The sequence below is a fragment of the Gadus macrocephalus genome, chromosome 3 (assembly GCF_031168955.1).
Source record: "Gadus macrocephalus chromosome 3, ASM3116895v1".
Classification (NCBI taxonomy): domain Eukaryota; kingdom Metazoa; phylum Chordata; class Actinopteri; order Gadiformes; family Gadidae; genus Gadus; species Gadus macrocephalus.
In genome coordinates, this window is record NC_082384.1 from 6,167,968 (window position 1) to 6,193,469 (window position 25,502).

Below are 25,502 nucleotides of genomic sequence, written 5' to 3' on the forward strand. Positions count from 1 at the left end.
TCAGGGATTTTGTTAGAAATGTTTGTTATAATCTTGCTGTCCAGTGACTGAAAGCTGATTGGCAAGAACAATTAATGGCCAAAGGGAATACTTTTTCCGATATTTATTATTCGTTATAATTGCTCTGTTTGATTTGCATATTGATTATTTTCGGTAAATTATGTAATCCCTATACGGCCATTATTTGTGCTGTTGAATGAGGAAAGGGGAAGAATGGGGGTTTGGAGCAGAATCCAATACAGCCATAGCAGAGCGGTCAGAGTTTTTCATTTGTTAGTAGCATTATTTAGCAGCATCCATTCATTTGTCATTACACTATGTTAAACATTACAATCTTGGCACATACCTTACCTATATATGATACACTATATATATATATGGAAAATATATATATAAACAAAATTTTCTTTTATATAGGTGTGGTATATTGTAATCTCACCACCTCATATTAACTTGTTTTGTCAAACATTACCTGTGAGATTAAAGGGTAATATTTACTCACATTTCTTGTCACTCTTCTCACTCTGCAAAAAAAACAACATTTTGGTTAGTTCCAGCTCCAATTACTTTTACATGATCTTAGTTGTAACCAAGGGGATAACATGGCCCAAGCTTCCTAAAACTCATTTTTTTATCTCATATGGTTCGAATGTATCTTAAATGGGGTTCACCTACACTCTGATGTATTAACCACATATCAAACTATTTACCTCATCATCAGCATCTTGATCAGAATCCGACTCCTGAGGAGGGGAGCAGAGGAAACAGTTCAATCCAAATCACTGTGATGATGCCATCAGTAACAAAGGTAAATATTGTCTATATTACTGTGTATTCACATTATAAACCCATGCATGAATAAACACAAGTTCACCAATGTACGATGGTAGTTCTGACCTTGCAGTATGTTGGGAGTGTGATGTTGAGATTACAGATTGCGTTATGGTTCAGTGTGCGATACGTGCGTGGGTCCTTGGTGAAGGACAAACGGCCGCAAGGCTCCTGGGCTGTGTCCCGAATCTGCAGATCAATTGTACAACTTTTGAATCCAATAACAACACAAATGGTCTGTCATCTATTGAGACCAGTTGAAGCGGCGATAAAAAATTAACGCTTACTTTAATAAACAAGGCAAGCCGGTTTTCCTTGAAGGCAAAAAAGCTGAATGAATGGTGCTGTCCACTCTTCGTAAGAGGAACCAGGTTTCCAAAACAGTCAGCAAATATAGGTTTTCCCTCCAGAACCTACATAAAAAAACAAACATTTGAATGATCTTGCTGCCGTCGTTAATAAACCATTGTTAGCTCCATCTGGAGGTATTCCCAACCTTACAGCCCTCCCTACCTCCACGTCTCGGCTGCGGGCCACCTCTGTGAAGTTCTCCTGCTGCTCCAGGGTCTTGTCCATCTTGTCATCCGTCATGCAGAAGCAGCGGAGCCGCGCCTCGATGGGATCCAGCGTCTTGGCGAAGATGACGAACTTGGCCATGTAAGGAACACAGATGATCTCCCTGTAGAGCTGGGAACAGAAATTCACCGACTCCTGCACCTGCCGGCAGTCTATCAGCCAGAACCTACGGGGACACAGCGAGAGAGAGAGAGAGAGAGAGAGAGAGAGAGAGAGAGAGAGAGAGAGAGAGAGAGAGAGAGAGAGAGAGAGAGAGAGAGAGAGAGAGAGAGAGAGAGAGAGAGAGATAAGCATGAACCAAAGTTTGAGGTGGACATGAGATAGATTACTAAAAGAAAAGACAACGCAAGGCTTATGGTAAAATAATGTCCTTCAGTGGTGGTTAGCAACATCGGCCTTTACCCACCTCATACATTATTTTCCAATAAAGCTATAAAGCTATAAAGAGTGTTATATTCTTTTCATTATTATTATTTTTTTTCATCTATGTAAAAGTTGAATTGAGTTAATCAGCTCAAATGTAATCCACGTTGTTGTTTAAAAGCGGTTTAATAAGAGGGCAATGCATAGGGGTGAGAGTTGTGAGGGATTACCTGGCAGAGACATTTGTGGTGAAGGACACACATTGGTTTACAAATGTGAGTGGAGTGGAGCCGGTGATGTCTTCCCACTGGGCAGGTGTGGTTCCACCTGCAACATGAACACCAGGTAAACTAAGAAATATATCAACATAGAATGATATACTCTTCTACGAAAACCTCAATACCATTTTAGTACATTGAAACTGTTAAAAAGTGATGTAATCTTTGAATCTGGACAGGCATTACCGGTAATACTGCACAGCAAACGCAGGGTGGGCGTTTCCCCAGTGGTAGTCCCATCGTTGTTTGAGCTTTTGGGAACAGGGATCGTCATGGTGATTGGTTTGTGGAACTTCCTCCTCCGGGGTTCCAGCGTGACGATAGGGCTGAACGTGGCCTTGTTGCCCAGGATCTTCCTCACTAACTCCAGACCAATTGGCTGGGCCTATGATGCAAGGCAACATTGGTTTCAATACAAACACATGACAAAGTCTTGGTGAGCGTGGGTTTGTTGAGTCATTCACCTGTAGTCCAACTCTTATCTTCTTGGTGAGGGCTCCCTCTGGAAACACAGCCTGGACCTGGGGCACCAGAGTACTGCTCAACACCCCGCCCTCTGGGCCAATCAGATGACTGTCCTGTTTGATCCGCGACACCACTGCAAAGTACTGGGGGAAGTCCCTGGTAATGATGCGGCATATTCTCTTCTTCTCCAGTTCCTCTGGTGAGTCCAGCTCTACACAGAGAGACCATAGATGAGTCATCCAGCAATTACTAGATTAAAATGGTGTTTCAAATGAAAAATATTTTGCATATTTATACAATTTATATTGAGTGTTGTCAAGTCACGTGCTCAGTATCTGAAATTATGCAGTGCTGCGCATACTTTTTACTGATACTGCAATTCCTATCCCGTGCAATTATATTGTTCAACATCATTCATGAAATTATCCAAATAATTAAAAAAACACCAAAGGTCTCTGCCCATTCTTTCAGATTGATTAAAACATGGGTGTGGTACCAAACTGAAACCTGTATGTACGTGTGCATACAGGGATTTCTTGTAAACAGGCTCCACCACCTCCCTCACCCTCGTCCATGCCGTTCAGGATCTGGTTGAGCTCTTCCTCGGTGTAATCACAGTGGTGCTCTCTCCAGTTCTCCCCCGTCTCGCTCCTCAGAATCACTAGCTCCCTCTCCGTCCCACGCAGGGCAGCAAAGTGGGGGATCTCCACGATAACAGGCCTACCATCCAACAGTTTGAAGAAGGGAAGAGGAGTATGGAAGTGGGTGAGGTGAAGGAATTTATCCGAAGTGCAGGGGAAGAGCAAACAATAACTGGAGTAAAAGACGATGAAACTCACTAGGGATTGAACTCTGCTCCATGTACAAAGTGGCCATACACTATTTATTCATTTATTTAAAATAGAAATTAGGCAAGGTGAAAAACGTAGCATAGTGAATAAGGCAATATTTGCATTAATTACTTTACTTTGTTCACAATTTATCAAGCCTATTACGAAGCCATGGTTATTTTTGGTCGGGTGAATATTTCAATGAAAGCATTCTGTGCGGCGGTCTGTTTTTATATTAGACCCTGCATCATAAACAAGCTCTCAATTCTTTGAATCAGTATGGTATGGTATTTTACACAGAGCCGAGTCCATTATCTTTGTGCCGTGCTTATAACGATGCAAAAAAATAAATAAAAAATAAAATAAATGTGAACAATTTGAAGTCATACATGGCCACTACTAGAGGCAAATACAAAGTAAACCCTTGAGGTACGAGGTTATTATATCGAAATAAGGCCTCCTCTATGTCCAGCATCAAGAAAAATAACACAGAAGACATTCAGCTAAAGTCAAATGAATGGAATACAAACAAAACGTCCCTTGATCTCTGTCCTATAAATATCTTTCTGTTGCTGTAATGTATTGTTTTGAAGAGAAATTAAGACACAATGTTTGTTGTAAATGTACTATTTTGCGGATTTTATTTTGATAAAATATTGTGGCCTTTCTCTGTTATATGCTCATAGCTAGAAAACGGCAACCTCTAATTACCTGGGAATTCAAAACTAACATGGAGTACTTTGAGAAGTTGTTATCAGTACAAAGAAAATGACTTCTATTGTTATACATTGTTGTATAAGTTATATAGATAAAGCAAAACATGTGGATCAAAATAAAGGAACACAATCTGGGAAACAAGGATCAACTCCTTGTAGGGGACAAAATAAAAAAATTAAAGGGAAGGGGTAACCAGAATGCCATGGGGTTCTGCGGGCCTCAAGCAGGCAGCCATACCCGAGAAACTTGGTCCCTGGAGGACCCAGCTGCAGGATGCGACTGACCAGGCTCTCGCCCTCGTTAAGAGGGGGCGGAGCCGTGGGGAGGTGGAGCTTACTGATCCATACGCAGCAGGTAGAGGAAATTCAGGAAAGAACATGAACCCACACATCCATGCACTCTATATCACGAGAACAGGAACAAAGCATGAAGTCAAATGACTGATATTTGTTAATTTGTGTAATTTTGTCACGGACTGTTCATATTCAGATTTTATCTTTGTACATTAACTATAAATAAATAAGTCATTGCTGAAATCTTTTTATGCTTTGTGAGCATTTTGTAGCAGTTGGTTTGCGTGGGTGGTCAACTCAGCTCTGGAAAGTCCACCTATCTTTCCTACTTCATCTTAGCAGACTCGCACTAAGCAGCCTCTCAGAGACCCGGCGTGGGATCGCTTGTCCTCGACGCACACAATAATCCTATATTCTGAATGTAAGTTTCTGTCCACAACACAGCACAGCCTTACCCCAGGAACTGGGCCCCGGTCGGGCCCACTTCTATGATGCGCCCGGCCAACCCCTCCCCCTCCACCATGGGGGGCATGGAGGCCAGACGGTGTCTCTTCACCAGCCTGCAGGTCACCCGCGTCGGTGCAGAACACTTTCTGGGAGGCACTATGATGCGCAGGCCGTTGTGACGGCAACCGCGCATGGCCCCTCCCCTTGCGTCAACCATGAAACTGACCAGGAAGCTGAAGAGACGGGACATGATACATTAGATGTTAACATAGAAACAACAGGGTGGTTGAGGGCTGCAGAATTGGGACAGAATGTCATATTGGAATACTTCTGTTAATCTACAGCAGTTACAGCAATGGGGACATGATGATATGGTGTATATTACACTATTGTATTCTTTATCATTGATTTTATTTCTTTTTAACTCTATTTGTGCGTTGTCATTATATAATATACAATGCTGTTCTCAATTCGGGTCAACAAATACGTATTTTAACAATGTGTTAATATCTTCAAATTGGATGGGTCTCCATGCAGATAAGAGCAGTAGTCACTGCAGGCAGACGACTGATGAAACAGCATTCTCTTGTCATTCCAGACAGTTATATTTACACCAATTTGTTACAAGTAGGGAGGGAAGATTACTTTGTTGGGAATACTGATGCTTGATAAGAGATTCACATCATTGTTGTTCACCAGATACGATTTTCCCAGTTGTATTATACACTATATAATATGATATTATGGTTATTAAATTATATTAATAATTAAAGACAAAACATGCATGTGACTTCTGTAAGGAAGTTCAGGGGAGCGGATGAACAGAAAGGGACGTCCAGGGTGGGGAGAGTCACCTGCTGTTGTCATGGTCTAGGCACGGGGAAGAGCGGCTAGAGGCGGAGAACACAGCCAAACACCACCACAACACACAGGACAGCACAGAGACCACACCACAGAGAGGACAGCATGGAGAGGACGGCACGGAGAGGACAGGAGTGGACAGAGAGGAGGCACAACAGGAGCCGCATGAGACCAACCAACAAGAGAGAGGGAAGGACACACACATTATGTGTGGACGAGAGAGGGGACAATGAAGGACTGAATTAATCAAAGTAAATGACACAGTGCTCATATCTGTGTGAGGTGTGACACTGAAACATGCTGCGTATTGAAGGAGGGGTGCATCAATGTGTACTTGCAATTTTGTGATCCGGCTCTTGTGCATATCCAAGTGTACACACGTGCGTACGTGTGCATGCATTTGTGTGTGCGTGTACGTGTGTGTGTGTGTGTGTGTGTGCGTGTGTGTGTGTGTGTGTGTGTGTGTGCGTGGACTAACCCAGAATGCAGCAGGCTGGATGATAGCACCACGTTATCAAGGTGCTCGGTTCCCCAGCTCAGGCGGAAAGAGTCCTTATCATTCTCTCTTGACAAAGACGCCACCTAGAGGCCAGGAACCACATTGTCAGCAGAACCATTTTCAGGGAAGGAATCTATTCTTGGTCTTATTCAACTCATGTGCTCTGATGAGAAGGCACAGCACAGGAAGAGCATTTCAGTACCTGGTGGCTTGAGAGCATATCCTCTATGAGAAGCCCCTCTCTTTGGTAATGTTGGTTTGGGTTCTGGTTGGGCCTATGGAATAAGATCAGATGAACACATTAAAGTTACACTTCAGAACTGACGGCGGGCCACCTTGTTCCCACTGGAATACGTATATGTGTGTGTGTGTGTGTGTGTGTGTGTGTTAGGGTGTGTCGTGTGTGTCTGCACGTTTGTGCATGGGTGCGTTTACTTATTTGTACATCTTTTTTTTAACTATCTATTTACTTTATATTGTATTGTTGCTGCTATGTGGCTGTAGAGGAACGAAGCACAATAATTGTACTCTTCGTACTTAATAAGATGTAATAAAAGCAATTCTGATTCTGTGTGTGTTTGTGTGTGTGCATGTTTGTGCCTGCACGTGTGTCTGCATGTTTTGCATGTGTGTGCCTGGTTGGGCCATGTGCGTGTGCGTGTGTGTCTGTCTGCGTACATCTGTGTTCTCTGGCTGAACCCCCACCTGTCCAGGTTGTGGCTCATGTAGCTGAAGCCGTCTAAGTAGTGTCCTGGCAGAGAGTCATCCCCCAGCTCCCTGAGGTCCTCGGCTCTCAGGTACTCACTGCCATCACCCGTCATCGTGTCCTCACCTGGAGAGATGGCACACAATGGGAGAGGGAGGGAGAAAGAGAGAGAGAGGGAGAAGAGAGAGAAGAGATATTCATCAATTCGGCATTCGGACATTCTCTCTTCCGTTTACTTGGAGGTTAGAAAGCAAAAGAGGATGTAGGTTACTCATGATAACATTAAAAGCATATGTTGAACCATTTAAACATTGTGGTTCCAATGGACAGCTCTAACCTTGTGATTTTTCCATGTGGAACCTATTGTCCTTTCATTTTGGATCTAAGTGACTAATCAGACAACAAACTAAGAATTTGGTATGTTATTGAGCAAAGACATTTGAGCCTTTGCAACCCGTTTTTGGCTGCAATCACATGCCATGCTCACATTGTGATTATTATCTGAAAAATGATCCGTACGGAGAACACTAATTTAGTCTTGACTTTTGGAAGTACTCACCTTCTTCATCCGACACATCTAGAATCTCTGTCATGGTTTCCGGAACATTAAGCTTGTGTTTCTCTGTCACCGTCTGAAATTAGAAAGCGGACGAAGAATATATTTCTGTGAATATAACTTCCAGGCCCATGTTATACATAACCACCCAGACTGAATGCACTTACGGTTGTCGTGGTGATGACCTCCTCGGTGATGACCTTGAGGGTATCCACGACGGAGATGTACCCTAGCCGTTGAGCGATGGACAGAGCCGTGTTTCCATTCTGACACAAACAGAGAGGAACAACTCTTATAGTTTGGGGTACACTTCACAATAAGGGTACAATAATTCACCATTAATTAGCATTAGTAATTGCAGTAATAAGCATTAAATAACTATTAACGAACAACTACCTAACAGTTAACTAATGGTCTAGTTATCATTTACTAATGTTGTTCATGTTGACTAAGGTACTTATTTATATATTAGTAATGTTAAAATTAATACCTTAGTTAACATAACAAATCTTACAGTAGGCTATATTATTAAACAAAATAGTTTACAAGTCTATGAGTTGTATTGTCATCGACTCAAGAGAAGAAGTTTTAACCCCCTGTTTTAGCTCAAATTCAACCCTATGAGATTTAAAGGATCTTGGAAGGAGGAGAGCATGTTACCCAGATGGCTACTGCCCACAGCAACTTTGTGATACTTTCTTAGTCCTGTGGTTGTGTATGTGCATTACAATGGACGATGTTGTATATGAAATGTGCCAGACACCTTGGTGTTATTCTATAAGTGTCCGGAAAGTGTAGCCCTCTCTCGGACGCAAACATCAAAACCAACCACTCTTCAGACAAGAGTTTGTCACATCCACCAACACTGGCGTGTATTAAGGCATATTACCACGTTTAAATCCAAAACAACTTCAAAGACACACCTTCAAAAGGGTAGCCCTGTTGTGATGGAAATGCAAATCTGTCAAGCCAGTTCAGTGTAGCTTAATGGTTCATAAGACAAACATACTGCGTATGTAGTAAGTGATAGTTTTAATAGCTATACACTATTGAAGGCTGGGAGGGTTTTCTTACCAGAGTGGTGGTGTTGGGTTTGGCCCCATTCTGTAGTAACACATTGATGATGTGTGTGTTCCCTTGTTGAGCTGCCTGGTGGAGTGGTGTGTAACCGTTCTGCAGAGAAAGCACAAAATAACACTCTATTTAATTTATACAGAAATGTAATGTTTAAACATGTGTGTGTTGTCAGAAATACTCAAACTTATTATCTTTTCCACAGATTTGTGAAATACTGAATCCTACCTTAGTTTTGCTATTGACGCTTGCCCCTTGCTGTAAAAGGAAGTTGACCATCTTGGTGTTTCCATAGTGACAGGCCACTATCAGAGGGGTATATCCAAGCTGGGAACGAAATGTGAAACACATAAAGTTATGATCTAACACACCTGAGTAGAATTCAATGATTGTCCTTTAATATCTTAGCTACTTGTTGATAAACAAATGCTATTAAAAGATGAATCCTTTTCTTTTGACAGCTTTTTGTTTTTATACTGGTAGGTTGCTGGTCAAATTCTTACATGGATCCCACACGGCGCACGTAAAAACAGTATGTGTATGAATTGGGCATACAGTTTCTTTCCACCTTTTCACCTGTGGAAAGCTTAAACTTGTTTGAATTCTATTGGCTGGAGCAAGCATGCATGTGAGCCAACAAGCCGTTCGGGAATAGCCTGGAAAATAGGATTCCTGTCTGCATTCGAAGATACGCGTCCATAGAATGAATCCAAAATGGACCATATTTCATTATAATCACGGGTCCAGTTATAAGAAAGAATGAAAAAACACACGGACAAAGTCCAACGTGAACATTGTATCATTATGCCAACAACACTGAATTAAATGGATCTGTTAACCAACAGTGAATAAGAACGGGATGAACTGGCCTGTATTTGTATTTGTATGCATGGATTTTCATTCAAACAAAAATAATTCTGCGATTCTATAATAATCTATATATTGTTAGACAATCCTATAACGATACATCACGATATATGTCTTACGATGAACCTAATGACTATGATAAGGTAAAGTGCTGGATTTCAGTCTTAATTCATAGTCCAAACCGAGTTTTTCAGTTACTAGTTTTTGGTTGGTTAACTTCTTTTCAAGGTTCAAGGTTCCTTCAATCCTGTGCTGAGCGCCACCCCGAGGAGCAGGGAAATCTGTTCAGAGCGCCTTATTTTATTAATTAAAATATCGATATTTGGGGCAATATTTTCTGTCTAACTCTTCAGGCATAAAGCATAAAAATGCAAAAGAAAAAGTGTCGATGCTCGTATTTCACGAAGAAGGGCGACGATATATGGCCGCATGGATATTCTGTCCCACCACTACTGTGTTGTACCTTAGTTTGTTGATCCAGGTGGGCCTCATGCTTAGCGAGCACTTCTGCTGCGCTCACTCTGTCCTCCTGGGCTGAGAGGTGGAGAGGAGTGAGTCCACTCTAAAGAACACACACACACACACACACACACACACACACACACACACACACACACACACACACACACACACACACACACACACACACACACACACACACACACACACACACACACACACACACACAAGAGATCAGAAGAATCAATCACAAGCTGTCTATAAATGGTAAAACATGTGTGTGTGTGTGTGTGTGTGTGTGTGCGTGTGTGTCTTTGTGTTCTTGTATGTGTTTGTATGTGTGTGTGTGTGTGTGTGTGTGCGTGTGTGTGTTCGCGTGTGTCTGTGTCAGTCTGATATAACAGATGTGTGTGTGTGTGTGTGCGTGTGTGTCTGTGTGTGCTTGTATGTGTGTCTGTGTCGGTCTGATATAACAGATGTGTGTGTGTCACCTTAGTGGGTGCGTTGACGTGCGCTCCCTTCCCGAGCAGCAGGCCCACCATGTCTGCGTGGCCCTCCTGGGCGGCCAGGTGCAGAGGACTGACCCCCTGCTTGGTCAAGACCTTGGTCTCGGCCCCGTACTGCAGCAGGGCCAGCGCTATGGCCGTCTGTTTCTTCTTGGCTGCGATGTGCAGCGGGGTGTAGCCGTTCTGGATCACGGAGAACAGTCAGTCATTCCTTTAAGCATTGATCCTTGGGCCATACGACTGCTATTCTTTATTTCTGTACAACGTTTTAGATTTTTCAGAAATATTTCACATGCAAAGAAAAGATGTAGGTTACTCATGATAACATTAAAAGCATATGCTGAACAAAATATACAGATGTAGATCCCGTCCAACAGTACATTGAGTGTGTGTGTTTGTCACCTTGGCTGTGGCGTGAGGGGACGCCCCTTTATCCAGCAGCAGCAGCGCCACCGGCTGGTTGTCATAGTGAGCTGCTACATGCAGAGGGGTCAGGCCGTTCTGCAGAGGGAAACATGTTGGTGGATTGAACACAGAGAAGATGGGCCCTGTCTTGCATCCAGCGAAATTTACCTTCTACACCGACGCATGTGTCGTTGCTAGTTTGCAACTGGCGCGGAGCGTTATTTTCCCTCCACAGGAGCGGTCGCTAGATTAGGGAATGATCCTGCGCCCTAAGGGGCGGTTCAGCGAAAGGAGGAGGCGTGTTCTGGCGCAAACGTTCCCTGGTGCTATTTTGCAGTTTCAGAAAACGATTGCGGCACAAACCAGGAAATACCTGGTTTAAAGTCAGTGGCATGTGGTGCAGATGCTGTTTTAAGGGCGCATGCATAATGTTGTTTGTGCACCTCGCGCATACACTTTGCTTTTCTCATCTACCTAGTAGCCACACATTCTTGGTAAATTATTTGGGAAAGAACAGCTGATACAGCGGTTATAAGTTGTACTTTTAAATCAATGCATCTGCAGCAAACACATATTTTCTTGACACAGACATTGTGTACAAGCCCCTAACTTTTAGGATTGATGAGTATTTGATCGTGAGAAAACATTGTTTAACCAAGAGTGAGTGTTAAAAAGAATGAATGAATGCGTGTGTGTATGTGGAAAATAATTAATGAATGCGGGCGCGCGTGTGTGCGTCCATCTGTTTAAACACACGCAAACTAAACACGTAACGCATAATACAGTCCATGGCAATGTATATTAACGGAGGACACATGCATATTAGGAACACAAGTCGATAACGATAATGCATACAATACTGGTTAGAAACAATGTTTGTTAATGTATTGCGTATATCATTAAATAGAACCACAGGTACCGCATATCATATGTATGTTACTTTTTCTTTGCTGAAATTTATTTCAGGACTTAGTATTTCTGAAGTTGTAAAAGAAAACGCTATTCCATGTGTGAATTAGGCCATATTATTTGGCCATAAACTGAGCCATTTGTAGTTTGAAATTCATGTGGTCATGCATCTGTCTCATTGGAGACTGCAAACGCGAAAAATATAAACTTGTCAGATTCAAATGAGCTCATGGCTCTTAAAGGAGATGGGAGATGGCACTCTCATTGGTTTATTGCACGTTACGCCCAAACTACTCCTACGGGTAATTAGGCTACTTCAGGGCAACCCTCTTTAGATTTGCGTTGGGCGCAAGAGTCATTTATCCGCCGGTATAATAGCAACATCGCCTGGAACCGCCCCCAAAGCTACTTGCGTTTGGCGCTTCTCACTTCCGTTTCAGACTGTTAAAATAGGGCCCGATGTCTGTTTGGGATCTAGCTTCTTCAATCCACCCAATAACAAAGACGTCAGGAAAAGACTCACCCTCCTGTTACTATAGGCTATGATAAACAGTGCATAGGTTGTGAATGTCTCAAGCTCCCCCTACGATTACTATAGGCTGTGATAATGAGTCGTGCATAGGTTGAGTATGTCTCCAGCTCACCTTCCCTGCATCGTCAGGCAGAGCTCTCCGTTGAAGCAGGAGTTTTGCCACATCAAGGCTTCCATATTTAGCTGCCACGTGGAGAGGAGTGAATCCTTTCTGCAGAAGGTACATTCAAATCCAGGATGTTATGTTTCTCAAAGCCTTCCTGTTTATGTTACAAACGTATGTCCATACATTACAGTTATCTTGGTGGCCATCAGTAGTGTTTGAATTAAAAGTGTTTAATCTAGCCTGGTGGACAGCAGTGGTGTTTGTATTACAGTTTTTCTCGATTGTATACACACAAAAAATTGAACTATGCACACAATTCTGAAAACTTGAAGCTCATGTATCAACTACAAGACTCCAAACTATAAGCACAATTCCACTGTTTTCACATATATAGAAATTCTAAATCACATTTTTGAAAAACTCTAAGCACAAATCTCATCATGTAGCACACTTGGTTGACCTGGAAACACCGGCCTTCAAAATACAACAACTAATTACCAATAAGTCTAACCCTGCGTTCACCAAAAGATGCAAAAAGTTGACGCGCGGCACGATCCCATTCAAAGTGAATGTAGAGACGCGTTGCTGCTTTGCTGCCGCAGCACTTGCTGCCGAGAAAACCGGCAGCAAAATTTGATTTGCGGCGCGGCAAAATCTGATTTGCAGCGCGGCATGCCCGTGCCCGCTGCCGGCCACGGGCGTCGGGCGTGTTCACGTATTTTGCGGCGCGTCAAATGCTGCTCGAGTTGAAATATTTCAACTTTTCGGCAGCAAACGCGTGATGACAGCCAATCAGCGTTCAACAGCGTTGCCACTGAGTGACATGCCGTAACAGCCAATCAGTGTTACTCCCTTGGAGTGACCTAGAGTTCACTACCGTTACATTTATTTAGTAACTCGAAAAACCCCACAAATCAGCATTCTGTAGTGTAGTTGTGTTTACAGTTAAACTAAACTATGAGTATGCTAAAGGGCTAGAATAACAACCCCAAACAAACCCCAGTTGGGTGCCAGGCAGCACCAGCCTTCCAGGCTCCGAATGGTCTCATGAACCCATAAACGACGGGCATTCCGACGTCTCTCCCTCTTCCACAACAGGTAAAGACATGCAATGCTCGTAATGTCGGCCATGGTTGTGAATGAATTCAGAAGCACAGCAGGCAAAACTTGCCGTGCCGCGAAACTTGCCGTGCCGCGAAACTTCTCGCGCAGCAAAACTTTTGCTGCGCGTCAAAACCTTTGCTGCGCCGCAAAACTTTTGCTGCGCCGCAAAACTTGATTTGCTGCGCCGCAAAACTTCGGCGTCAACGCGTTCGGGCAGCAAATGCATCTTTTGGTGTGAACGCAGGGTAACTCACTTCTCACCTGTTCAATCTCAACTGGTAAAGCTCTTCAATCATGTGTCAGAGCATAAAAGATGCCTCAGGTGAGCTCTACTGTGTTGTAGATATGGTCCTCTGGCCTGATCACGATCGGAGTTGGGATACAGACTAATTTACATGTAGATCTGTTTCACCTCATTTATATTCTTATTTTTATTTTTTGTTGGCTTACGAAAGGCTTTTTATGCAGTCAGTTCAGCTGAACATTTTACTGCATTACAATAATAAATAAATATTTGCTTCGTTTCCTTTTTGTACAAGTGCACTGATTTCATCATTACATCCTGCGAAAGACAGTCTAAACATTTTCTCACTGTCGTGTTTTTCATTTTACCTATCAGTGCATTACTCTACTGTAATTTGCCAAAATACTAGGTAACATTGGTTTATTGTCAGAACAATGTTGCAGTATCAACTATAGATGTACAATATAACTCTCGGAAGCTGAGATTGTGAGCTTAGCCCATTGGAGCTCATTGGATGGATACAAATATGAATTGTATCCTCATGGCCTCATGAAGCCAAAACAAATGTAAATAGTATTTTGATGCAAGTGTTTTGAATTTATCACACCAGTGTTTAATTGATGCTCTCTAAGAGATATTAATTTGATAGCTGTGTTTACTGTTTGGTGAAAAAAATCAGTTTGGAGGAGAATTTGTGGAGTTTTGACAAAATAATTAACTCTTCTCAGGTTTGTGTTTGTTGAGAAATTGAGCTATAGTTTCAGAAAACGTGTTTAAACGATTGAGAAAAACTGTAACAATGGGTTGGGGTTATGGTACCTTGGTGGAATAGTGTTTGTATTAAAGGTCTCATGACATGCCACCAGGTGTGAGTGTGATTAGCCATTACAAGCCGTTTTGAAAATCGGGCTCTTCTGACATCACAAGTGGGCGTGTCCACATGTCTACGTGTTTCAAAACGGCTTGTAACGGCTAATCACACTCACACCTGGTGGCATGTCATGGGACCTTTAACAATAGGTTGGGGTTCTGTACCTTGGTGGCCAGGAGTACTGTTTGCATTAACAATGGCTTGGAGTTATGTTACCGTGGTGGACTAGTGTTTGTATGAACAGTGGGTTGGGGTTCTGGTACCTTGGTGGACTAGTGTTTGTATGAACAGTGGGTTGGGGTACTGGTACCTTGGTGGCCAGTAGTAGTGTTTGTATGAACAGTGGGTTGGGGTTCTGATACCTTGGTGGACTAGTGTTTGTATGAACAGTGGGTCGGGGTTCTGGTACCTTGGTGGACTAGTGTTTGTATGAACAGTGGGTTGGGGTTCTGGTACCTTGGTGGACTAGTGTTTGTATGAACAGTGGGTTGGGGTTCTGGTACCTTGGTGGACTAGTGTTTGTATGAACAGTGGGTTGGGGTTCTGGTACCTTGGTGGACTAGTGTTTGTATGAACAGTGGGTTGGGGTTCTGGTACCTTGGTGGACTAGTGTTTGTATGAACAGTGGGTTGGGGTTCTGATACCTTGGTGGACTAGTGTTTGTGTGAACAGTGGGTTGGGGTTCTGGTACCTTGGTGGACTAGTGTTTGTATGAACAGTGGGTTGGGGTTCTGGTACCTTGGTGGCCAGTGAGTGTGAGGCTCCAGCCTCCAGCAGCACAGCCGCCGTCTCCACCTGCCCCTCCCGAGCGGAGATGTGGAGGGGGGTGTAGCCGTTGGTGGTGGAGGCGTCCGGATGGGCCATGTGCTGCAGAAGCAGCTGGACGATGTCTGTTTTCCCCAGGCGAGACGCGATGTGCAGCGGTGTCTGGTCCTCCTGTGGAACAGAGGATGGATGTTGTATTCATGGGTTTGTTGAGGATGGAGAGGGAAACCAAATAGATCATGGAGAAAGAGAAACAGCCAGAAAAAGAAGCTAGATAATAAATGGTAGGTACATTTATGAATCAGATAATATTTTCCATCCCCTGGGGAGTGGAGATTGCAGAAGGAGGTGGTAAAAGTGTTGTGGTGCAGGTAAGGGAAGGGGTGGGCCCGTTGGCCTCATTGGTGGCTGAGCTGCCCCCGTACCCATTGGTCCTATACACTGTTCACAGTGTGCTCGGGGTCAAATACAGACCACTATTTGTAGCCACCAGCTGGCCAGGGAGAGCCACCAGCTGGTTAAAAGGTTGACAGTTACGTAGAATAAAACGTGAATGAGAAAAATGTTTATAAAACGTTTATTCTACATGACAGTTACGTAGAATAAAGGTGAAAGGCGTTGCCGTTTGTAGCTGTCTCCACTTGGATGGATATAGTTACAGGCCGTTTACGTACGCGAGCCACGGCGTCCACAAGAGCCCCGTTCCTCAGCAGGCAGCGGACCACCTCCATCTGCCCTGCCCGAGCTGCCATGTGGAGGGCACTCTCCCCACGCTGGAACACACACACACACACACACACACACACACACACACACACACACACACACACACACACACACACACACACACACACACACACACAATTATACTATCAATGAATAAGAATTAGGACTTGTGTTTAAAATGGCTATCCTAATTGTCCCATTGTATTGTATTATGTATATTTATTGAAATGTTGTTCTGGTTGTTTGACTGACTGTTTTGTACATTTGTATTTTTGTTTTTATTTGTATTGTGTAATCAGGGCATCATTGAAAAAGAGAGCCTACTCTCAATGGCCTTCCCTGAATGAATAAAGGTTAAATAGAAAATATGCCATAATTGAAATACTAGCTCACATTTAATAATGAAATCGACAATGATCTAGATATAAAAATGGGTTGCAGAAATGTCAGCCTGGGTTTGATCAGCCGTCCATTTGTTTTGGGGCTTTTCTGAAGGACTCACAATGTTGCGGACGTCGGGCGAGGCCCCGTTCTGCAGCAGCAGCAGCACGATGTTGAGGTGACCCATGAAGGCTGCCACGTGGATGGGAGTCAGACCGGACTGCACAGAGGAGGGCAGAGCCAGGGAACAATGAGAGAGACAAGGTACCAGACTACACAGAGGAGGGTAGGAAACAATGAGAGATACAAGGCACTAGACTACTAGATTGTGACCCTTTATAACAGTGGCTACAGGGGCATTGGGCCTGCATGGGGCCTTACCTCAGTGATGGCCTGGATGGAGGCTCCGTACTTCACCAGCAGCTCCATGACCTTCACCCGGTTCTTCTTGCAGGCGATGTGCAGTGGAGTGAAGCCATTCTACAGTAGGAGGAGGGAATGGATAGATCATTAAATCATGCCTGTTGTAACTGCCCGCTTAATGCATTAGAGATTGTGCAGTAGTTTGGACACTTCTGATGCAAAATGTGCCGCATCAGAATGCTAAAATCAGCCTTTGACAAAAGGGCTTTTAGGAAAGGCTTTGACATCAACATCTGGCCCCGGAGGTCCAAGTAAGTTAAGTAAAGTGGTAGCTAATCTTATTGGCTCACTCTACAAGAACAGATTATCCTCCGCTTACAGTATCACACAGGATTTGTTGGGATATGTGTTGGTGTGTGTGTATGTGTATGTACCAGAGCTGTATTGTTGTTGTCTGTGTGTGTGTTGTATGTATGTGTGTAACAGAGAACTAGTGTTGGTGCGTGTGTGTGCTTGCGTGTGTGTGTGTGTTGTATGTATGTGTGTAACAGAGATCTGGTGTTGGTGTGTGTTAGTGTGTACCAGAGCTCTAGTGTGTGTGTGTGTGTGTGAGTGTACCACAACTTTAGTGTTGGTGTGTGTGTGTGTGTGTGTGTGTGTCATGCGTGTATGTCTATGTGTATGTGTCTATGTGTGTGTGTCTATCTGTGTATGTTTATGTATATATATATTTATATGTGTTTGTGTTTGTGTCTGTATGTGTGTGTGTGTGTGTGTGTGTGTGTGTGTGTGTATATATATATTTTTGTTTGTGTGTTTACGTCTGTGTCTGGCTCTGTCTGTGTGTGTGTGTGTGTGTGAATGTGTATATGTATTTGTGTGTGTGTGTGTGTGTGTGTGTGTGTGTGTCTGTGTGTGTGTGTGTGTGTATATGTATTTTTGTTTGTGTGTTTACGTCTGCGTCTGGCTCTGTCTGTGTGTGTGTGTGTGTGTGTGTGTGTGTGTGTGTGTGTGTGTGTGTGTGTGTGTGTGTGTGTGTGTGTGTGTGGGTGTGTGTGTGTGTGTGTGTGTGTTTACCAGAGCTCTGGTGTTTGGGTTGGCCCTCTTGTCCAGCAGTAGCTTGGTGACTCTGTAGTGGCCGCAGTGGGCGGCGACATGCAGCGCGGTCAGGTAGTCCAGTGTGACATCATCAACAGGTGCCTTGTACTGCAGTAGGTGCTTTACACACTCCACATGGTCTCCTTGGGCAGACATGTGTAGTGGGGACAGGCCGTTCTGGGATGGGGTCGAAGAACAAAACAAAGAGGTTAGATCGGCTCTTTGCACGACTGCCTCAGCATTCTTTGGAGAACAGATTGAAAAGCGTTGTTAAAGCACAATCGTGTTCACAATCGTGTTCACAATCGTGTTCAAAATCAAAACAGGGAGCGGTGTGATACATGACTTAAGGAACAGGTATTGGTGAGGATCCTACTCAGCTAGGGAATCAAGCACTCTAACCGCTAGCCGATCCTGCGCCCAATTTATATTTGTTATCTCCTGTATTTTCTCTCTATGTTATATTCTGCGCTGCGTGCTGGGACCCTACCTTTGTCCGGGCTAACATGGGTGCTCCCTTCTCCAGCAGAATCTCCACGGCAGGGTCATGTCCACTCCTCGCTGCACAGTGTAGTGGGGTGAGACCATCCTGAGACACACAAACACACACACACACGCAGATACACACAATCACACCCAAAATATGGTATGCAGTAATAAGTGCAGGTATTGGTTTAAACAGTAGAGGGCAGCATAGTGTCTGTGTGGTATTGTCAATACTCACCCTTGTCTTAGCGTCTATCTGAGCTCCTCTGTCCAGCAACAGCGCCACCATGTTGGTGTTCCCCCGCTTGGAGGCCACGTGAAGAGGAGTGATGCCGTTCTGGAAACACACACAAACACACACACACACACACACACACACACACACACACACACACACACACACACACACACACACACACACACACACACACACACACACACACACACAAGCAAACGGCTGGTTTTGAGTTAAACACTTCTCAATGCTTTACTGATATACTATTCTTCATTACAAAGTGTTGGATCAGTGAAAAGGTGAAGCCAAACATCATCGACCACATGAGTGGCCAACACAGACACAGGAGGCCCAGGCCGCCCCTGCAGCCGACCAACATCCTGATTAGTTAAAGTCAATGGGAACAGTTGGACTGACCCTGGCTGTGAAGTCCACCGCAGCTCCTCTGTTCAGCAGCAGGGTGGAGACGTTGACGTTTCCATAGTGGGCAGCGATGTGCAGCGGGGTGAAGCCGCTCTGTCAGGGAGAGAGAGGAACCAGATCAGGAGGAACTCACAGAGAACGTATGGAAGAAAGCAGAATGGAATCATGAAGGTTTTCAGAAAGGTTAGTGGAAAGCAAGGGAGGAGAAAATTGGAAGGAATAATGGATAGATGGATAGATAAAGTGAAAGAGTGATAGATTGATAGATATCTAGAGATATTTAGTAATAGCTAGACAGCTAGAAAGACCGAAAGGCAGACAGATAGACAACTGGCTGTATAACATGCAGCATTCAGATGAAGAAGAAAGGCTGTCAAAATTAAACACATGCCAAATAACAATACAAATAACATGTTTAAGAATCAGCATCACTCTATGAACAAAATAGAATAATAAAGTAAAGCATCAGAAGATACATGCATTATATAACCACATTACAGCCAACATCTGGGCATGCTCGCTTTATTGATAAAAAGTGACGAATAGACTCTCTGTCCATGTGTTTTTTATCAATAGTTCCTAGTTAATGATCTAAAATACAGCAGAGACATCGGGCAGCTCTGTGCTATCTGTATGTAATACTGAGATACACATGTGAATATTTGAACACATTTCTACATGAGGTACATTTAATACGCATATATCTAGCACAGCGTTGGATCACTGCTTACCTTCCCATTCTGATAGACACGATGCAATTAAATTAGGAGACAGAATTCACTTAAAGGTCAGGCAGAGAGCAGTTTTCGTAAAGGAAGAGCACTGACAGCATGAATACACACGCCGTAATAATACACAGTAGACCAGAGCTAAAATAACAAACCTTTCTAAGTGTAATTGTTCTCAGCAATTGCCAATGAGCACGATAGAAAACCTGGCTTCAAGATGTTAAGACTGAATAATGTTCAACTCAAAATAGAAAGGAAACAACGTCAAACCCATAACATATCATTCAAACCATAATAAATCTTTCATTCACCTGAAGACTATATGTACATTGCATTATGTTCTACTTTCAGCCATGCAAGCTAGATCATATGTATATATTTTTTTCTTTCAGTCAAGTCTATATAGTCAACACAAGGCAATGTCAGTGCTGAGTTATCAGAATAACATGCTCGCATTCAATCAAACCCATACATCAGGTCAGGTATGATAACGACATTGAGGAGAAGAATGTGTACCTCAGTGGTTCTATTGACCATCATCTGGTCGGTAGAGCAGAGGGAAAGAGGCGTTGGGTGAGGTTGGAGGGACAGGGGGAGTCAGGGTGTTGGGGGAGGGAGGTTGGTTTGTATTGGTTATCAGGGAGAGGCATGACATCACAAGGCACGTTGATACATTCTGAACACAAAGACAACCTGAACAATGCTAGTTTCAAACAAAACAAAACAAGCAGTATGATACAAGAGGGTTATCTCAATACAATAACAATAACAGTAATAATAAGTGGAAACATGGGAGCCATGATGGGTCCCACCTTCTCCACCTTGTCCCACTCATCTTCCTCTCAAGATCCCACTCACACCTTCTTCTGTCTCCTCAGGAAATAAGTGAATATGAACTATATAGATACTTAGTAACTTATATATCTCACCTATCACAATGAGATAAATAATGACTAACATACATATCTCACCAATGACAATGAAAGATATACATCATTACTATAATATAAATATCACAATGACAATGAGTTATATGAACTAGATAAATAACATATATTTCAATCATATCAATGTAACATATCATAGTGCAAATATATAATATGCAATAGCATATAATATACTGTATATGACAGCCTCATAAGCTCAAAGGGATCTCTATAAAACAAACCAGTCCACTCTGCCTTCCCTCATCTCAGATCTACATCCTGCTGAGAATCAAGGTTATCCTTGGTATCCGGTGATCCTAGTGCTTTCAATTTATTTCACCGATTCGAACCCTGCACTGACTAATGAGGTACACCAGGGAAGCAGTCCGTCCATCGGGCTACAGCTCACTACTCAGCCAAGATAACAGCGTGCACCGATACAAAGACAATAGGGTTCACTTGGATAACCCCACAATTAACACCACACTAGCTTTAACAACATCAACATGCTCAGATCCCACATTCTGATGTCGGAATCAACTTTAATCTAGACTTTATTTTCTCTTCTCCACCCTTTCATTTCATCTCACTTTCATTCAACTCCGTTCTAATCCTCCTCCTCCCCCCTCCTCCCACTCCTCCAACTCCTCGTTCCTCCTGCCTTCCCACCTCTCCCCTCCCCTCCCTCTCCTCCTCCTCACCTTGGACTGGACGTCTGCGTTGTGGTCGTTCTGCAGCAGCAGGGCCGCTGACTTGGTGTCGTCCTTGCGGGCGGCGATGTGCAGGGCGGGCAGCCGCACCTTGCCCTTGGTGTCGTGCTCCAGCAGCAGGGAGACCACAGAGTTGTGGCCCTGCTGGAGGGCGATGGCCAGCGGGGTGAAGCCGTCCTGGAGGGGGGACGAGGGAGAGGGGCGACGGGCATCGGAGGGTTGAAAAGAAAGAAAGAAAGAGGGAGAGAATGAAAGAATTTAACAAATGATGAGTAGAAGGTCCATGTGGAAGGAAAAATCCACGGGAAAGGATTGTGTAAGAAAAGGATGTGTTGAAGGAAGCTGTAAGGAGATAGTGTAAGGAGATAGGGTACATACACACACGCCTACCTCCGTGGCGATGCTCTGGTTCCCCTCATTCTCCAGCAGGTAGCGCACCACCTCCAGGTGGTTCTCCTGGGCCGCCATGTACAGCGGAGTGAAGCCATTCTGTAGAGGGCACACACACACACATGCACACACACGCACACACACACACACACATACACATGCACACGCGCACACAAACACTCATACACGCGCACACACACACACACACACACACACACACACACACACACACACACACACACACACACACACACACACTCAAGCAGGTGCAGGCATAATATGTGTGATGGAATAAGCATCTCCTGATGTTATAGAACACTACTTTATAATGCCGAAGGAGCCCGAGTTCCACTTCATGTTTGTAACGCGACGCGCAAAAAACATTGAAATTATATTTTTTACGGAGGGAAGCGTGGATGTAGTTGGACTGTATTTGAACTGTTCCGCACAAAGTCTATTTTGGGTGTGTAAAACAGGAAGATTATTTGGCCTCCTGATACGACTGCATTTATATTAGGGTTCGACCGACATATTTTTTTTTAGGGCCGATACCGATTTATTTTCAACAGCCTTAGCCGATGACCGATAAGCCGATACTGATTTTCTTGAGCCGATATTTGGAGCCGATACTACCCTGGTAATCCAAAATTCTCGCGAGAGTACAATTGGAATTTGCTCCAGCACAGCTCAGTCACTCTGGGAACGAGCAATATACTTGTGTATATTGTGGGCCTCCTCTGGCCCAGAACATTAACCAATCACATCGATGTATCAGTTATAGGCGGGCCAAAAGCGTTGCTGTTTTACCGACCGGATACGGCAGGAGTCTTTTCTATTGGTTATTTCTGCTGGTCTGGATACGTCACCCCTTGTATTCTTCTGATTGTTCGTAGTGTTATGGAATGTGTGTTATCCAGTGATATTTTAAAATGCATGCTTGGTGCTGCTGTCACGTTAAAATTGTACCGGGGGCGAAAATTGTACCGGCCTACGTCATCAGTTGTTGACAAATTCCAAACCTGCCTGGCAACAGACGACGCAATCGTCTGTTGCCTGGCAACGGGCGATCGTGTCGAATGACGTAGGAAGGTTCTTGAACATTCGCAAACTTTCATGCTCGTTCATTGCACTCCTTCATTGAGCGTGACAAGACAGGTTTTTGAAACCTGCTTTAAACACTCAGTTTACTAGCTAAATTCGATTAAACAATTCAATACAATACAAATATAAAGTAAAAACAAGTGTTATCTAGCGATCCGTTATCTGTATTATGTAATTTGGTGTTCAGCAACATGAGCGCGAATGGTTTTTGAAACCTGCTTTAAACACTCAGTTTACTAGCTAAATTCGATTAAACAATTCAATAGAATACAAATATAAAGTAAAAACAAGTTTTATCTAGCAATCCGTTATCTGTATTATGTTATTTCATCTTTGGAAACATGAGCCGAATGTTTTTTGAAACCTGCCCGGCAACGGACAACCCTTACGTAATTGGTTGTCAAGTTGTCAACAACTGATGACGTAGGCCGGTACAATTTTCGCCCCCGGTACAATTTTAACGTGACACTGCCCCTCGAGTTGGGCCATTTTCATTACCTGTTGCCAGACCCTACAGCTTTCTAGATGTGGGTCTGGATTTCCAGGCTAAGCCTTCCTCAATTTACATCATGAAAATGACACAATGATGATAACAAATGTGACATTGTCTCAATTTTAAAAAAAAATCTGTAAATCATGCAGAAAAAAAATAAGAAAATAAAAATCGGCAAATTTATATGACTGTAGTATCTGTCTTCTGGATCCGGTGGTGCCTACCTGTGATTGGGCGTTGACGTCCCCGCCTCTCTTCACTAAGATTCTGGCAACTTCCTTCTGTCCAGCCAATGACGCGATGTGGAGGGCAGTGTTTCCTTTCTGTAGAGACAAAGCATGGTTAACAAGGATCACTCCGAGCTCATTATAGCTAAGCCCCATCACTCCAAGATTATGGGAGATCAACTGCAAGGAAAAAGTTAAACTTTTGGTGAGGCTGAGAGATGAGAGCAATGCAGAGTCAAGTAACAAGTCTCTCTCTCCCTCTTCCCCTCTCTCTCTCTCTCTCTCTCTCTCTCTCTCTCTCTCTCTCTCTCTCTCTCTCTCTCTCTCTCTCTCTCTCTCTCTCTCTCTCTCTTTCTCTCTCTTTCACTCTCTCTCCCTCTCTCTGAAAACATGATCATGTGTCATGTGCGGGAGGAAGGATTGTTGTCGGCCTTTGCCCGCAGAGAAGACGGCTGGCTGAAACCATGAGTATAATCAATGGTAACTTCTGCTCCACACTTGCTCCACATTAGGTTATGTTTTAGATGACATTGCTTTGACTGTCAAAGCCATGTGATTGCTCAATAGGCTTTTGTTTACCTATTTCATGATGCTTTTATATTTTATAATTTCTTATTTAGGAGCCATAATTCCCAGCAAAGGGGAAAAACCTTCTCTTTCTCCCTTTCTCTTGTTTTTCTGTCTCTCTCTCTTCCTCTGTCTCTCTCTCTTTCTCTTTTTCCTCTCTCACTTTCTTTCTCATTCTCTGTCATTCTCTCTCTCTCTCTGTCCTTTTCTCTCTCTCAAGCTTTCTACATTCTTGCAATTTCTAGCTCTCTATGTTTATTAGATTCTATGACCCATAAAGCAGCATTTCTGTAGCAGAGTGGTTTGCCGTAGGTCCTCTGGTGGTGTTATAACCTTAGATCAAGACCATGCCTATGTCCTTGTTTATGTCATTTCTCTGTATCTGTCATGTGTTTGTGAATGTGCTTTCAGGTCTCTCTGGTGAGAGAGGTTCTTCATGGTTAAATAGTTACATTCATGATCAAGTTAAAAAATAAGCAAATTAATTAATTACATTAAACCCAGAATATAAAAAGAACTATGCAAGCTCTATACAGTCCAATGGTATTGAAAAATATCATACGTGCAATAACCATATGATTGCCTGGAGACCGTCCTGATCAGGTGACCTCTCATGACACACCACATACGATACACACCCTTTACTCCCCTCTGATCAGGTGACATACTGAGGGGGGACGGGGGATGACGACATTGGATAGATGCAGCTTTATGAGCAGCTTTTTTATAGACTTCTTAAGCATTCAATGAAGAACAAAGCATTTGATGGCGGAGGCGTACCTTGGTAGCTGAGTCGACATGCGCACCTCTCTCCAACAGTTCCTCCACCAGGTCCTCATGGCCCTCCTTGGCGGCCAGGTGGAGCGCGTTCAGACCGTTCTGTCAGACAGGGAAGTCCATAAGAGCAAATCACGTGACCTGCTATGCACTCATGGAGTTCGCAATGTAGAACTGCATCTGAGTTGAGTTTATTTTCCTGGATGCTTGCATCAGCTGCATTATCAAACGCATACCCTTTACATTACTCAATAAAAACAGGGACAGAAATATTAAAAGATATGTGGATAAAGGTTGAATCTTTTTTAATCAATGTGAATAAATCGATTAAAAGAAGTTCTGACTCAAAATGAAACAACAGTCAAGTGTAGACAGTAACCAGAAGTTTCAGTATCCATTATTAGTAATACTGTAAATGTTCCTGAGAAGGCTAATAGTACGAGTGGCCCAAAAAATTTAAAATACACAACACAACATCATATGCCACAATAGGAAAACAGAGCTTCACCTCTCCTTCCTCATCCTCCATTCCCAATCCGGACCAACTAAGGCATGGATTTCAAAACCTAAACCTCCTCTGTCCTCTTGCTTCTTCAACCTTTAGACG

At 43.4% G+C, this 25,502-nt stretch overlaps 1 protein-coding gene across 24 annotated transcripts in view; it reads right to left on the reverse strand.

Annotated features, from left to right (window-relative positions):
• Positions 1–25,502, reverse strand: part of LOC132453835 (ankyrin-2-like) — a 90,389-nt gene that overhangs the window by 31,722 nt on the left and 33,165 nt on the right. For 7 of the 24 annotated variants that reach the window (XM_060046829.1, XM_060046830.1, XM_060046844.1 and 4 more), the window contains exons 3-38: positions 24,899–24,997; positions 23,549–23,647; positions 21,719–21,829; positions 21,332–21,517; positions 20,221–20,244; positions 18,971–19,069; positions 18,557–18,655; positions 18,323–18,421; positions 17,812–18,009; positions 16,753–16,851; positions 16,493–16,591; positions 15,939–16,037; positions 15,238–15,435; positions 12,287–12,385; positions 10,731–10,829; positions 10,314–10,511; positions 9,827–9,925; positions 8,725–8,823; positions 8,497–8,595; positions 7,590–7,688; positions 7,426–7,498; positions 6,839–6,992; positions 6,363–6,435; positions 6,140–6,243; positions 5,655–5,690; positions 4,809–5,033; positions 4,298–4,396; positions 3,079–3,233; positions 2,513–2,724; positions 2,235–2,433; positions 2,001–2,097; positions 1,345–1,573; positions 1,119–1,244; positions 898–1,020; positions 711–743; positions 503–524 (exon numbers count right to left, since the gene is read on the reverse strand). In XM_060046829.1, coding sequence (XP_059902812.1) covers positions 503–524; positions 711–743; positions 898–1,020; positions 1,119–1,244; positions 1,345–1,573; positions 2,001–2,097; positions 2,235–2,433; positions 2,513–2,724; positions 3,079–3,233; positions 4,298–4,396; positions 4,809–5,033; positions 5,655–5,690; positions 6,140–6,243; positions 6,363–6,435; positions 6,839–6,992; positions 7,426–7,498; positions 7,590–7,688; positions 8,497–8,595; positions 8,725–8,823; positions 9,827–9,925; positions 10,314–10,511; positions 10,731–10,829; positions 12,287–12,385; positions 15,238–15,435; positions 15,939–16,037; positions 16,493–16,591; positions 16,753–16,851; positions 17,812–18,009; positions 18,323–18,421; positions 18,557–18,655; positions 18,971–19,069; positions 20,221–20,244; positions 21,332–21,517; positions 21,719–21,829; positions 23,549–23,647; positions 24,899–24,997 — 4,261 coding nt within the window. Of the gene's footprint in view, positions 1–502; positions 525–710; positions 744–897; positions 1,021–1,118; positions 1,245–1,344; positions 1,574–2,000; positions 2,098–2,234; positions 2,434–2,512; positions 2,725–3,078; positions 3,234–4,297; positions 4,397–4,808; positions 5,034–5,654; positions 5,691–6,139; positions 6,244–6,362; positions 6,436–6,838; positions 6,993–7,425; positions 7,499–7,589; positions 7,689–8,496; positions 8,596–8,724; positions 8,824–9,826; positions 9,926–10,313; positions 10,512–10,730; positions 10,830–12,286; positions 12,386–15,237; positions 15,436–15,938; positions 16,038–16,492; positions 16,592–16,752; positions 16,852–17,811; positions 18,010–18,322; positions 18,422–18,556; positions 18,656–18,970; positions 19,070–20,220; positions 20,245–21,331; positions 21,518–21,718; positions 21,830–23,548; positions 23,648–24,898; positions 24,998–25,403 lie in introns of all 24 variants that reach the window. The other 17 variants (XM_060046832.1, XM_060046831.1, XM_060046838.1 and 14 more) reach the window with 14 other exon arrangements.